Source organism: Peromyscus eremicus, chromosome 19 (assembly GCF_949786415.1).
Source record: "Peromyscus eremicus chromosome 19, PerEre_H2_v1, whole genome shotgun sequence".
Classification (NCBI taxonomy): Eukaryota; Metazoa; Chordata; class Mammalia; order Rodentia; family Cricetidae; genus Peromyscus; species Peromyscus eremicus.
The window spans coordinates 53161449-53173723 of record NC_081435.1 but is presented as its reverse complement, the minus strand read 5'-3'; the positions used below and the strand labels follow the sequence as shown (position 1 = coordinate 53173723).

The 12275-nt window shown below is 37.4% G+C and overlaps 1 protein-coding gene across 2 annotated transcripts in view; it reads right to left on the bottom strand.

Annotated features, from left to right (window-relative positions):
• Malt1 (MALT1 paracaspase) overlaps positions 1-12275 on the bottom strand; it is a 54650-nt gene that overhangs the window by 27366 nt on the left and 15009 nt on the right. The window contains exons 4-9 of one of the 2 annotated variants that reach the window (XM_059245980.1): positions 9882-10041; positions 9200-9378; positions 8697-8793; positions 8086-8118; positions 5480-5506; positions 3132-3164 (exon numbers count right to left, since the gene is read on the bottom strand). In XM_059245980.1, the coding sequence (XP_059101963.1) occupies positions 3132-3164; positions 5480-5506; positions 8086-8118; positions 8697-8793; positions 9200-9378; positions 9882-10041 (529 nt within the window). The remainder of the gene's footprint in view (positions 1-3131; positions 3165-5479; positions 5507-8085; positions 8119-8696; positions 8794-9199; positions 9379-9881; positions 10042-12275) is intronic. The other variant, XM_059245981.1, reaches the window with a different exon arrangement.

Genomic DNA, 12275 nt, shown 5'->3' with positions numbered 1-12275 from the left:
AGGTATCAACCACCAATCAGACACCAATTACATAACTCTGAGCGAATTTTAGAGTTAAGTAGTTGTTATTTTCCTGAGAAAGGGTCTCACTATGTAGCTCTGGCTGTCTTGGAACTCACTATGTAGACCAGGCTGGCCTTGAACTCACAGAGATCCGCTGCCTCTGCCTCCCAAGTGTTGGGATTAAAGACATGCACCTCCACACCTGGCTAAGCTTTCACCCACAAAAAATGAGGACAGAGTCTACATTTCAGGAGTAAATTATACATTTCATAAAGCAAAATAAGTAACCACTGCTGAACTTGCATTATCTGCTTGTCATTGTGCTCGTCATTACCACACATGCTTCTCACTACACAATACAGTAGCCATGGCTTTGTTCAGGTCACTATTAGTTGGTCTTTCTTACCAAGTGAGGGTTGGGAAAGAACAGAACTAACTACATGAAATTTTACCATTATGAATGAAATGAAGCAGTTTTTTTTAAAAGACAGTCTTCTTCAACATCAGGGGCCTTCACATTTACTGTTGCCCAATCCTGTGATCATCCTTGTACTTTGCTATCACCTGAGCTGCTGCATTCTCAAATCTAAAGTAATGTATGTACTTTATTCTTGTGGTGGTTTCAAAGAAAATGGCTCCCAAAGGAAGTGGCACTATTAGGTGTGGCCTTGTTGGAGGAAATGTGTCACTGTGGAGGAAGGCCTTGCGGTGTCATATAGGCTCAAGCCAACCCAGTGTCTCATTATACTTCCTGTTGCCTTCTGATCGAGATGTTGCCAGCACCATGTCTGCCTGCACGCTGCCAATGCTCCCCACAATGTTGATAATGGACTAAACCTCTGAAACTGTAAGCTGTCATCTCAATGAAATGTTTTCCTTTATAAGAGTTGCCATGGCCTGAGGGGAAAGCTGGTCCTGCCACTCATCACCTGTAGCACTCAGGAGAGTGGTCTCTATACTAGACCTGGGCAACACAGCAGAGCTGACCTTGAAGGTGTAGGTGTGATCTGTCCTTGAGGACATGAAACCAGAACTGGCTCCACCCCTTGCTCATGGCTACAATAGGACAGTGCTGGAGAGCTCACTCCACCTTGGTGGTGAGGACAAGGGAGAGCTGGAGGCTGACCAACCCTGCAACTACCCATGCCCAGAACCAGGGTAATGTGTTAGCCCACCCCAACATCCACTCTATCTGTGATCTGCTGGAGCACGTGAAGGGATCTGTCCTGCAAACCCAAAGCTGCAGGATCTCCACAACACAGGGCAACAGCAGGATAACCAAGAGGAGTTCCAGTGAGGGCCCAGCATCGATAGTGTAGCAGAGACCAGGGGCCTCAAACCAGACCAATGACTCTGCAATGAACACTTGCAAGTAAAGATATATGGATAAAAGGGTATACTGTGTGACTCACTGTGTCACACTATAGCTTCCATGATGAGATTGATTTTTTCCTTCTTTCTCTTCTTTTTTCTCATAACTTTTATTTTATTTTGGCAGGGAGGTTGCAAGGGTAGAGGATGGATACGAAGGGACAGGGAAATGAATGGGATGGAGATGCATGATGTGAAAGACACAAAGAATAAAAAGGAGGAAAAAAAAGAGTTGCCGTGGTCATGGTGTCTCTCCACAGCAACAGAAATCCTACCTAAGACACCCTATCCTTTACCATGTTTGTTCCTGCTGCACTTTTTCCTCCAATGAGTGAATCCAATGTCCTGACTCCTGATGTTTTCTGTTTATTAACCTTTCAAGTGGCTTTCTTTCCCTTGCAGTTTTATCTCTTGGTTAATTCCTCCAAATCCCAGCTCTTGCTTCCTCTGGATGTGCGCTGTGGAAACCTCATTACTGCAGTGCTTGGCACACAGAAATGGACAGACGGACCAGTTCACCAGCCTGTCTTCACTTTAAAGCTGAATTCTACTACAGAAGAACCACACAACTGATCTGTAATTTTAATTTTTTTGTCCTTTTGGTTGTAAGTCTTAGCCTTTAATGGCTAAGCCATCTTTTCAGCCCATATTCCTAATTTTAAGTCTTAGTTTAACTCTCCCAATAGTTTTCTACTTCTAGATGAGATGGTAGCTTTTGTTTGAGTTACAGAATCTTGGCCTCTATTCAGGTTCTACAGTTAGCCTTATTCCATTTTCTTCTTCAATCCTTTCAAGACAAGGAAATTGGTCAACTGAAAAAATTTCATGGCTTAACAAGTCTTTCTTTCTCACCACCATCCCCTACCTCCAACAAGGTTTCTCTGTGTAGCTATGGCTGTCCTGAAACTCCTTTGTAGGTCAGGCTGGCCTCAAACTCACCGAGTTCCCCCTGCCTCTGCCTCCCTGAGTGCTGGGATAAAAGGAGTACACCGCCAAGGCCTGACTAACAAATCTTTCTTTATTTTCATGAGTATCCTCCTTTCTAGTCTGAAGAATTAACAAAATGTTTTAGGCTGGCACTGAATTTTTAATCCCAGAATTTGGGAGGCGGAGGCAGGAAGAGCCAGGAATTTGAAGTCATCCTTGGATAGTGAGTTCGGGCTATGTTAAGATACTATCTCAAAAAACAAAAACGAAAAAAGAAAAAAAAAAAGGGGGGGGGTTTTCAAAATTCTGATAAAATTCAATTAGACATTATTTTAACCTGACTGCCATAGATCAATGTTGCCACTTCTACTCTCTTAATGTTAGTCTACCGAGCCTTTCTGAACGGCTCTCCTGGAGACTCTCCCTTGTGTCTTCTTCTTCAAAGCACACTTCAATGTTACCCCCATTTAATCTTATCTTACATCCTTCTCTTCCAATCGTAGAAGGTGGGAAACAGACTCAAGACTCACTGCCACCCACATGGGATTTTCCTACTTTCTACCTCACCAGAGGACAGCAATAACTACTTCTTCCTCTGTGGAGCATGCGTGTTCCTTTTTGTTTACATGTTGTTTACGTGAAACCGATTGAAACCAAAAACAAAATCTGTATCTTTTTGAAGGTGGTTCTTCCATAATTTCTTTTACCCAAAATAAAAATCTGCTCCAATGTCCTTCAATCAATCAAATTAAATACTGTAAATTCCTTCGTGATAACCAAAAAAATTAAACTGTAATTAAACTCGATCATGTACTTTAAACTCAACTCACCCAAAGGCTGGCCAGTTGTTTGTTCTTTATTATCTGCACAAAGATAAGAGAGCAAACAGACGCCGTTATTCGTGGCATATCCTCAGAGCTCATGAGAGAAGAAAAGCAATGAATGCTGACAGCAAGATGTCATTAAAATGCTATAATAGTAGCGCAGAGGTCAGAGAGGCTAGAAAAAGGAGGAGAGACAGTCAGAGGGTGAACAACAGGGCACAAAAAACAGGAGAAGGGATTTAATGTTATATGGCATAATAGTGCAACTATGTCTCTAACAATTATGAATTTAAGAATAATTAAAGGAGAAGCTCTTGAAGGCTCCCAACACATAGACTAATAATATCTAAGCAGATAGAAATGCTAATTACTGGACTGGATTATTATACAATATATATATATGTATCAGTACGTAATATGGTACTTCATATATAAATATAAATAATAATTTAGAAGGAAAAAAATACAGAATATGGTTACTAATAGTTAATTTATCATTAAAAGATTTTTGACAAAAATATGTGGGCTAATCATTATCATACATAGAATGAAATCACATTCACTCTCCAGTACCACCAGGAAGTGACACAGGGAAAGACGAAGTTCAATCCTTCATGAGCCCAGTACTTGGGAGGAGGGTAGTTTATCTGCACATTTAATATTACAGACGCTATGGGAGTCAACTACAAACTTTACTACACATTCATTTTCTTTAAACTCAAGGTTTGGTTTCTTTGAATCTTGGAGAATAAAGAAAATCAGGCCCGGAAATGTTAAAAACTTAGTGGTGGGTATATGCTACAGTTTTTAGGAAGTAATTTTTACATTAAAAAAAATATTTATTCATTTATTTTTTATGTGTATTGGTGTTTTGCCTGTGTGTGTATGCCTGTGTAAGGGTGTCAGGAACTGTAGTTATAGACAGTTGTGAGCCACAATGTGGGTGCTGGGAATTGAATCCAGTTCCTCTGGAAGAGCAGCCAGTGCTCTTAACCTCTGAGCCATCTCCAGCCCCAATTTTACATCTTTTTTAAAGGGCAAGACACAGAAGACAAATTTAAGGAAAGAGATTCTATCAACACCAAGAGAAACAATTACTAGGATGTTTTCAAACAGTCTTTAGTCTGGGACAATTGAAGCAATTCTTTCTGAGCTTCACATGAATTTGAAGATACTACAGCAAAAATTATCTGTTGCTCACAGTGGCTTTGCCTTGTCTAATGTGCTTATATACAGTCAGCAGAATCCAGACAGAACCTCTGACTGAAACACAAAGCTAAGCAAACTGGTGCTGGAGGAGCAGCTCAGTGGAAGAGTGTACAGCCAGCACACACCAGGCCCCTGAGCACAATCCCCAGCACCATGAAAAAACAAAATTAAGCAAACTAATTATGGTAGTAAAATAATGAGACCAATAGGCTTTCTGCAAATATTAAATAACCGAATGCCTTCTTAATACATTTCTGTTTGATTTGATTAAATCTATTCATGGTTCCATCCTTGTCTTTCAGAATGCTCACAGCTTATATTGACATCCTCTTTCTTTACATGATCCTCATTACTGAAATGTCTTTGTCCCAGGTGATGGCTTTCTCTTTAGCTCAGCATGTTCAGAAATCTGTTCTGATCAAAACTTGTCTAGAGACTGTTATTGTTAGTCTCTTATAGTTACAGACCAATTTATCCATCTACTGCAAACTCTTTCCACTAACTGCCTTCCATCAGGTTGAGCACCTGCTCAACCACTCCAGGGATGTTCTATGTCTGACAGTTTGGAAACGTAATGTGTCACTTCGTCAATATGCATCTAGTCTTCCTCATTAAAAACAATGTACTTCTTTCTATAAGGAGCACATAAAATGATTTTTCATAAAAGCATCAGTGCTGGGTGGTGCAGCTAAGAACTTGGCTGAGCATGTACCAGACCCTGGGTTTGATCCCCAGTAACACACCACTACCACCACCACCACAACAAATTGTTAATATTTTTTTACATTTATTTATTTATTTTGTGTAGGGGGCTACGGTGCACATAGAGATCAGAGGAAAACATGAAAGAATTGGTTCTCTTCTCCCACCACGTGGGCTCTAAGGGTCAAACACAGGTAATCAGGTATGGCAATAGGTAATTTTCCTCATTCAGCTACATTGCTGGTTCTGGTATTGATATTTTATTGTTATCCAAAATACTTTTCGGTCTTTATGGTCTTAAAATCAATACTATTTTTGTATTTACTTGCTTTAAATTGACCTTCGTGTAAGCAGTAGTCTAAGAAAGTAGGCAAGAATGTCTATAGCACCTTTACTATATCAAACTTAACAATCTAAAATAGAACTTTGTTTACAATACTTACCAGGATGCCCAAAATTATTTAATTCATCTACAAATAGAGTAAGAGAAAACAGATTAATTTTGAATAACCTAACTTCCAACAACACAAATAGTATAACTAAGAGAAGCAGTTTATGAACTGTTATGTTATTAGTTTAGAACTTTTCACAGTTAATGAAGAAGTCATATAAATAGGGAACAGGTAAGAATACTGTTGTTGTATTACTCAGGACTGTTTAACTTTCACTAAGTTACAAAATCTAAATAAACAAACTCATTCATAATTTGTTCAAAGTTTTAGGTATTTCATAAATGATCTAAAAACAAAAACAAAAACCTTTAACTTTAAAATACCAGGAAACTTGATGAACTATTGTGGGCTACTGTAGAGGAGAGTTCCTGTGTATGTTAAAACTAGTTTCCCTATTATTAACATCTTAGTACATTACACATATCACAACTAATGAACCATTTGTGTTGTCCCCCACGACCTATTTAAGATATCAGAAGCATTTACTGTGTCTCCTTAAGACACTCTTGGTTGTGACAGTTGCTCAGACATTCCTTGTTTTTAACGACCACTTCAGTTTTGAGCAGTCGAATGTTCTCCAGTTGGGATTTGTGTTTTTCTTATAGTTAGACCAAAGTATGGTGTGCTTTTAGGGGAAGCAGAGCAGTTTCAGAATTAACTTTCATCCTCCATACACCTTTCACACAGGATAGATAAATAACCTGAGTACAAGTTTATGACATAACAGTCATCATCAGTTTTTTTTACTCATTAAATATTATGAAGACAAAAATGAACATGAAATAAGTTGCAAGTATACAGGATTCATAAAGTATTATATGGGAATATATTCTTTGGTTTATTTGCTTGAGATGAGGTCTCAGTATGTAGCTCTGTAAATCTGCAATCTTCCCACCGTAGTCTTCCCTGTCCTGGAATTATGGTCATATCACTACGCTAAGGCTGGTATTTTCATACTACATAAAACCAGTTTAACAGTGGTATCAACTTGTGCACACAATATGTACAATTGCTGTCTTTCATCTTACAGCATAGATTAGTTTCTAGATAGGTAGGTCAGCACATCACTCTACTTCTTTTCAGTGAGGATGTTTCATGCAATTGTAATACAGTTAGATGTTTCTGTCATATTTTGTATTCCATCTTTGAAGCCTTTCTTTTGGTCTCCTAAAAGACTGTTTGAAATTTGCATGGTCTCACTAATCTAAACCACAGCTGAGCTTCGCCTTTTCAACCATACCCCTTGTCCTAATAATATTCTAATAAAATACACAAAATGGAATAGGAGACATCATTTTCTCTACATTAAAATAAGATGTAGTAGAGGATACTGTTCACAGTATGTATCAACCTATCAACTATAAAGTATCTTAGTTTTGTAGGCTTTTTGAGAAAAAAAGTTGGAACTGATGTTTTCCATCTGAAAATTTTATAGCAACTGTACAATTACATTGTCATCTCTGTGTTCTAAATAGTTATTTGAAAATTATTTGATTGTTCTTATCATTGAAAAAACTGCATAGTGAACTGTACAATTATAGAAACAGCAGGACAGGGTAACAACCACATGCTCACTTGGAAGGCAAACAGCAGTGCTCTTTTATATTTATTCTTAAAGGTCTCCTACATGTTAGGTAGTTTAAAGAAACAAACATGCATGCAATTAGGCAAAAAAATGTAAGAGATAAGAGAAGTTTGGTTAAGATTTCTCTACATGGCTTCCCTTCTGTACGATTAACAGATGTGGGATTGGAACTTCTTTATAGGAGAATTTTGATTCACAACTCTGTATTAGGATCAAAACAGTAATTATTAGTAGTTTACATGCCACCATAGAGATGAATGACAGGAAAACCAGGAAATATTACTATCTTACTTTACCCAAGAACCTAAGAAAGACTACATAATGGATCAAAGAAGCAGCAATTGAAAAAATACTCAGCTATCCACAACTTTAATTTTATAAACCAATGTGACAGTACACTAAGGGGAGGTAATCTAAGTTTTAATATTTACTTATTACAATTTAAATACAATGTTTTGGTTAATTGAAACAAGTTAAAAGTTTATACTAAAATGGATTTTCAGTTCTCTTTCCAGGGTGAAAGCGGTATGTAAATTAAGTTAAAACATTACAGTTTTGAAAATCTTTATCAATATTATTTCCAGAATATTTAATATTTGATAAAATTGTATCAAATGATATATCCATCCTGAAATTTTTATAGAAACTATGCTTGCTTCTAAAGAGCATCTTAAGAAATAAAATAATCTAAACAAATATTTATGAGAGTATTTAAAATAAATTTTATTAAGATTAAAAATTTACATCAAGAATTGCAAATATTCACTATTTCTAATAATATGGAGGCGCTTTGGGCCTATGTGCCATACGAAGTCAGCTGAAGGTTACTTTAGAAGTGTCTGCTCAAGAGTGTCGAAGAAACTTTACACAACTTTAAGGAGTATGACACTGTACTCTTCAATCCAAGTGACTTATTAGAGCCAGTATTTTTTCATCACTGCACTCAGTAAGCTGGGACACTGCACCTCTCCCCAGAGTAACCAGCATGCAGACCACCAAAGGATTATACTACCTTCGGTACACTCCACTGCCTCATCTGTTCTTCCTTGTGTTAGAGAAAACAAATTTGAATACATTGTAACTCAGAGTTTAGAAAGGGTAGTCACTACATAAACAGAGATAAACACCACAGAATCATGTTGTCAAAGCAACATACGCATCAATATTTCCTACCATTGAAAATGTCACTATAAATACATTCGATGTAAATAGAACTCCAAAATCACACATTTCACAAGAGTACTGACCAATAATTATTTTTCATTTATATGTCTCTGACTTTTTAATGTTTTATTAAAAATCTTTTTCACCAAATCAATCTTTTCTAATTTAAAACTACAAGGAATACATTTTGACACAAATATTTAAGATAAATTGTAATACTAAAACAACTAAAATGAGCTAAACAAAATAATTTCAGTTTTTTGTTTTGTTCTTTGTATATAACTTAAGAGAATTAATTTATTATGAATTCTCTAAAATTTATCTATAAAAAATTTAACTCCTTATACGTAATTTATTATTAAATGGCACAGGACAAGAAGTGATAGTTTCCTTTGCTTAAGCACTCCAGGTATACAGCTTACATTGTATCTTATGCATCAGAACTCTAGTACTGCTTACCTATGATGATCTCTACCTTCTTACTGTCTTGACTGCCTCGATCATTATAAACATGACACCAGTAGGTCCCTTCATGTTCTAGATCCACATATGGAACCTGTATCAACATCAGAACACATATTTTCTCTTCAACTTTAATTTGAAAATTGATTAAAATGAAAGTCATTTGCATTTAAAAAATGTTCCAAATGCAGCACTTCAAAAAAAATTATACATCCTTATATTATCTTCATTCATTAAGCTAAGTATGAGCAAGCAAATGATAAGATGATTCTAACAGTGCAAAGTTTGGTGCAGTAATATCTGACATCTTATCCCAAAGCTTGGTTGAAATCTAGCCTTGCTGCAAACACAAGAAATACTGAAACATAAAGAACTTAAACTAAAAGTACTAAAAACATTCCAGAGAGCATGAGTTTAAGTGGTCCCTTTACATCTTAATGGTACTATTTATCTTACAGACTAATCCAACCCTCCCACCCCCTAGAAAATCAACTGCCTACCGTGTAATGCTTTTTTGTCTCATGTGTTAATGGTGACTCATCTTTGAACCACTGGTAGTGAGGAATAGGGCTTCCAATAGCAACACACTGTAAAACCAATTTGCTGCCTGGCACCAGCTTTTGGGACCTTGGTTCAACACAGATTTGCAACTTGGATTCTGAGATACCATCCACACTTCCTTAAATTCAAAGAAAAGATAAAATCTCTGGGTTAAACATAAAACCAAAATTTTCCTACAATTTATGCAGATATATCTAAGTGTATCCTTTAGTTTTTACAATCTTTAAAACCATACTTAATGTATATTTTCATCAAAGTCCACAAATGTTAAGTGATGTTCTAAAGAGAAAAGAATACTGTGGTGAACAAAAACAGTTGAGAAATTCTGGCTAACAGGTGGGGATACTCAAGAAAGGAGAAGTGAGGGGGAACTAAGCTTGAATTATAGCTGCCACATGTAAAGGGCATGAACGTCAGCAGTTCAAGTTCAGCATCAGGCATGAGAATGAGAAGCGGCCATGTCATCTTAAGGGGCTGACAGAGAAAACGACAATCAGACCATGTGGAGTTAACTCTTAATGACTCGTGCGTGACAGTTATACTCTGAAGTTATTTTTAAATTATCATTTAAATAAAATACGATGACCCACTAACCAATACGCAACTTCATTTGTCACGTACCCTGGAGGCTTTCTGTTACTTCTGCCACATCACAGACATCGAGCTGTGACCACTGGCTAAATTCAAAGGTGGAATTGTTGTTAACTCGGCAGACATAAAAGCCTGCATCTTTTACATGCACTGTGTTAAAAATAAGTTCTGATGAATTTCCATATGGGATCTGCAAAAGAATCAGAGAGCATAAGTGAAGGGTTCATCAAAAATCCAACTTATAATATAATACATGCTGTGTAAAATCTGATTTTATTACGGACCTTTGAAAAGTATATTTCTTTTTTTCTTCAAGTTATAAAATGTGCTAGTTACAAAGTAAAAAGTGAGATTTTTGAGGACTAGAGTGTTAGAAATCCAGTTTTTTTTTTTTTTTTTTTTTTTGGTTTTTCGAGACAGGGTTTCTCTGTGTAGCTTTTGAGCCTGTCCTGGAACTCACTCTGTAGACCAGGCTGGCCTCAAACTCATAGAGATCCGCCTGTCTCTGCCTCCCGAGTGCTGGGATTAAAGGCGTGCGCCACCACTGTCCGGCAGAAATCGAGTCTTTAACAAATCCATTCAACAGAGAAGTTAGCTGTCCCCCAGATCTTACAGGGGCTCACTAGTAGGAACCCATCTGGTCATTAAAACAGTATATTTATTTATGAAACTGCCACTTTTATAAGTAGCATTTAATGCAGTAAACAGCAGAGTGGCATGAAGGAAACAAACTGGCTATTATTTTCATTTCTGGTCAAACAGCTACGAAGACGTGGATACACTATTTTACCTTGGGACTTCACTTTCTCATCTAGGAAACACTGTAAGAAGACAGGCCGCTAAGCAAAACCATCTCCGGCGTCCTTCAAGCCTCTGGCTTCATGGAAGCACAGAAGTGAGAGGAAGGAATGGCCATAGCAGGTTTTTTTCACTTTGGTCAGAACTTGAATAACAGTTAGTGTTCTCTTCATGTTACTCTCAGATCAGAATAAATCTATCATAAATTCTCTCAGTTTTATGGCCATAAAGAAGACTTGCACAACTATATGAACAACAACACAAAACTTCCCTAGTCTACCCTTGTTCTTTTAGAACCATTTTTTGAGCATGTAATTTTTAAGCATGTTTGTTTGTTTGTTTTGAGACAGGGTCTTACAATGTAGCCCTGCCACCCTTGAACTCATAAAGATCCGCCTGCCTCTCTGCCTCCCAACTATTGGAATTAAAGACATGAAGCAACCGTCTAGAATCTCTGGTCTTTTAAGAAGAAACACACTTGATTTTCTCATGGTTTCTCATAGTTAGATATATTAGCCTCTAACTTCACCAATTTAGCAAACTGCTTAATTTATAGGTTTCTCCATGCATATAGTTTTTCAGAATATTTTGCACTTATTTATTATGTGTATGTACACACATGCACATGTATCACAATACATGATGGTATGATGGTCAGAGGACAACTTTTGGAAATTTTCTTTTTTGATCACATGAGTCCTAGGGTTGAAACTCAGATCATCAGTCTTGTCAGCAAGAGCCTTTTCCCAATGAGCCATCTTGTAGACCCATGGTTTCTTCAGCTAATGAATCTATCTATCTATCTATCTATCTATCTATCTATCTATCTATCTACCTACCTATCATCCATCTATCCATCCATCCATCCATCCATCCATCCATCCATCCATCCATCCATCCATCTATTGAGACAAAGTCTCTCCACATAGCCCTGGCTATCCTGGATTTCACTATGTAGACCAGGGTGGCCTCAAACTCAGACCCACCTGCCTCTGGAGACCTGGGATTAAAGGCATGCACTACCATGCCTGGTCCCCATTTTTTTTTTTTTTTTTAATTTAAAGATACATTTTATTTCATTGTATGTGTGCTTGCCTGTATTTGTGTATGTGCCTGCAGAGGCCAGAAGAGGCCGTCAGATCTCCTAGAACTGCGTTAGACAGGTGTAACCTGCTAAGTTGGTGCTAGAAACTGTAGGCAGGTCCCTGGGAAGAACAGCAAGTGCTCTTAACTGCTGAGTCACTCCTCCAGCTCCTACTACTCCATCTTCCCGAGCACAGAAACGAAGAGGGAAAAGTTTTTCTTTCTCAATAATCCCATCTTCTCTGAAATTGTTCCTGTATTTTTTTCTTGGCTTTAGCATGTGTTTCTTTCCTTTACCAAATCATTTTCAAAAACATACTTTTAAGTCCTTTGTATCAAAAATCAGTCAACAAACATCTTTCTGTTTACGTTCTCTTCTTAGCAGCACTGAAGAAGCTGGTCACCCCTTTCCTCTAGAAACACTGCTTTTCACTCTCTCACTTCATCGACTGCTCCAGCTTTCAATTTCGTTCATTATAAACTCCCACTGTTGTCTCTCTGGCTATCCAAACTGCCCATGGGATTCACTTGCATATACAACAG